The following is a 3,255-nucleotide window of genomic DNA, read 5'->3' as shown; positions in this document are numbered from 1 at the left end:
TTACTTATAAGATTTAGATCATAAACACCTCATCAATTACATGGCCTTAAAGTTTCACACCGAAGTTCTTGATTTCAAAATTAAAATAAACAGAGAATCTGAAAAGGAAGGGTCCGAAAAGGAAATCAATAGACCTCCATTCATTTCATTTCTCAATATTAATTGCGTTCTGAACAAATCTGGGTGTAATTAAGAAACAACAACAACCCATAGGAGGATTGGGAATCTTTAATCTTCTAAACTCAGAAACCATATAAATTTTATTGACATGTGACCAAAAAGTTGACCGGGCCATCAATGCCTGATTATGTTCTTTCTGCTTTCCTTATGTAATTTGATAAAAAAATGGTATTGAGTTGGTGCAACCATTAATGAGAATTATGATATGAACTTATATACACAGTACACTACCTGCAAATCCATGCACCATCTCCCCTCTTATATTTTTGACGTCTTTTCTGGTTTTCAGTCAAGTGGGTTTATTATAGCAGAGAGCAGGAAGTGATTGAATGAAATCCCTGGCCTCCAGTGGTTTAGCCTGATTCTCTGTCTTCCATAATTTTGAAATATCATTATCAGTTCATCATCCCCTCCCTTTCGGCTTTCACAGTCACATTTCACAGTCCTTGCTCCTTGATGACAGAACACAGTAACTCCCCTCGTTCAAATCATACATAATAGTCTACAGAGAAAAGGTCCAACAAAGACCTGTAATTCACTCAAAGACTCCAAAAACCCAATAGGCCCCTCAATCTCTCTGATTGTTTCCCAACTCCAAACTCCAGAAACCCTTTTTGTTTTGTTCCTCCTCCTCCTGCTGTTCTATTTTGTACTTATATATCCCCCATTGGTCTCATTTACCTTTGCCCTTTTCCCCTTTTCAACCATTTTTTCTTTCTTTCACGGTTTCACCTCTCCTTTATTCTCTTTCTTACTCCACTAAAATTTCAACAACACAAAGAAAATCAAAAAATCAAAAATTCCATCGCCCTCCATAACTCCCTCTATAAATTGAGCGAAAACGCATATGTTAAAAACCCAACAATTCTTACCCCCTCTCCTCAAAAACCCATCAACTCCCTCTCCAAAACCCATCTCTCATATTCCATCATCTCATCAAAACCCATTTCTTAAAAAGCCAAGAACTCTGAAATCCTCACACATCACCCAATACACCATTTTTGAAAAAAAAAAAAAAAACCAGAGATATGAAAGAGTACTGGACCTCCCTGGCCTCCCTTCTAGGAGTGTTGGCCTTCTGCCAGAGCCTCCTCCAAACCGTGTTCCCGCCGGAGCTCCGGTTCGCTTTTCTGAAACTGGCCAGCAAAATCTTCCACTGGTTCTCCTCCTACTACTACTTCGACATCACCGAGATCGACGGCGTGAACACCAACGAGCTCTACAACGCCGTCCAGCTCTACCTGAGCGCCACCGTCTCCATCACCGGCACGCGCCTCAGCCTCACGCGCGCCCTCAACTCCTCCGCCATCACCTTCGGCCTCTCCAACAACGACTGCATGGTCGACACCTTCAACGGTGTCACGGTCCTCTGGGAGCACGTGGTCACCCAGAGACAGAACCAGACCTTCTCCTGGCGGCCATTGCCGGAAGAGAAGCGAGGCTTCACATTGCGAATCAAGAAGAAAGACAAGTTCTTGATCCTCAACTCCTACTTGGACTTCATCATGGACAAGGCCAATGACATCCGCCGCAAGAATCAAGACAGGCTCTTGTACACGAACTCACGAGGTGGGTCGTTGGATTCTCGAGGCCATCCTTGGGAATCTGTGCCGTTCAAGCACCCAAGCACATTCGACACGTTGGCTATGGACCCAAAAGTGAAGCAGGAGATTATGGATGATTTGAAAGACTTCGCCAATGGACAGAGCTTTTATCAGAAAACTGGGCGGGCTTGGAAAAGAGGGTATCTTTTGTACGGCCCACCCGGTACTGGAAAATCAAGCATGATTGCTGCAATGGCCAATTTTCTGGGGTATGATATCTATGATCTAGAGCTCACTGAGGTTCACACCAACTCCGAGCTGAGGAAGTTGCTGATGAAGACTAGTTCCAAGTCGATTATTGTGATTGAGGATATAGATTGCTCCATCACTTTGACTAATAGGAAGAAGAACAATGGTGGTGGTGGTGGTGGTGGTGCAGCTATGAGGACTTACTATGATTCGCCGGAAATGAGAGGCGTTTCAGGGGAGGAGGGTGGTGGGAATTCGATTACGCTTTCGGGGTTGTTGAATTTTACTGATGGGTTGTGGTCTTGTTGTGGGAGTGAGAGGATTTTCGTGTTTACGACGAATCATATTGAGAAGTTAGACCCTGCATTGCTGAGGAGTGGTAGGATGGATATGCATATATTCATGAGTCACTGTTCGTTCCCAGCGTTGAAGATTCTGTTGAAGAATTACTTGGGATTTCAGGAGGGTGATTTGGATGAGGAGATTGCGAAAGAGTTTGAAGAGGTTTTGGACAAGGCTGGGATGACTCCGGCTGATGTGAGTGAGGCTTTGATCAAGAATAGGCGCGATAAGGATAAGGCGGTGAGGGAATTGTTGGAGGTGTTGAAGGTGAAGGCAGAGAATAAGAACAAGAAGAGCAATGCAGGTTCAGCTGAAGAGGAAGAGGAGGAGCAGGAGAAGAGGGCATTGGAGAGTCCTAAAGTTGAAGGGTGTGACCTTGAGGAGGAGGACAACAGCTGCAAGAAAGGTGATGGAGATGATGATGAGGATCAGAAGCAAGATGATGCGAAAATAGAAAAATGACGGATCTTTAGGTTTCTTTAGTTTTATTGCTTTTGTATTTTGGCGAAGTGCAGAGAGAAAGAAGATGATCATTGCATTTGGGAGTATTGGATTGTGTTTTTGTGGGCTTGGGATGAGGAAAAAAGTTTAAAGCTTTTCTATAGATCCAATTCTAACATGTTATTGAAATTAAAAACTTTGTCCTAGTTGTTTGCATAATGAAATCAAAATCCATTTAACTTGCAGCCATATGAATAATGAAATCAAATATAGTATGTGATCCATGGATAAGAGCCTATCTGCATGTGGTTTGGTTGCCAATATGATACGAGTTCTTTTCTGTGTTCCTTTATGTATTAAGAATGGGGGCAGATGTTTCCTTTCATATTTTAATCTTGTTAAGGTGTTATGATTGTTATCTATTCCTCATCATCTGCTTGGATTAGCAGTCTCTTTTGAGGGTTGGTATTGGAGTTAATTACCCATCAGCCATTACACT

At 42.7% G+C, this 3,255-nt stretch overlaps 1 protein-coding gene across 1 annotated transcript; it reads left to right on the top strand.

Annotated features, from left to right (window-relative positions):
- The first annotated feature begins 896 nt into the window (after positions 1-896).
- LOC112196492 (AAA-ATPase At5g57480) lies at positions 897-3,005 on the top strand. The gene has a single exon (XM_024336852.2). The coding sequence runs from the start codon at positions 1,209-1,211 to the stop codon at positions 2,775-2,777; it is 1,569 nt and encodes a 522-aa protein (XP_024192620.1). The 5' UTR covers positions 897-1,208; the 3' UTR covers positions 2,778-3,005.
- Positions 3,006-3,255: the final 250 nt, after the last annotated feature.

The sequence above is a fragment of the Rosa chinensis genome, chromosome 4 (assembly GCF_002994745.2).
Source record: "Rosa chinensis cultivar Old Blush chromosome 4, RchiOBHm-V2, whole genome shotgun sequence".
Classification (NCBI taxonomy): domain Eukaryota; kingdom Viridiplantae; phylum Streptophyta; class Magnoliopsida; order Rosales; family Rosaceae; genus Rosa; species Rosa chinensis.
The sequence above is the reverse complement of the archived record's forward strand: the minus strand, read 5'-3'. Positions and strand labels throughout refer to the sequence as shown.

Bases quoted from the DNA above. Each gene is read 5' to 3' on its own strand.
- LOC112196492 (XM_024336852.2), top strand. From the start codon at position 1,209: ATGAAAGAGTACTGGACCTCCCTGGCCTCCCTTCTAGGAGTGTTGGCC.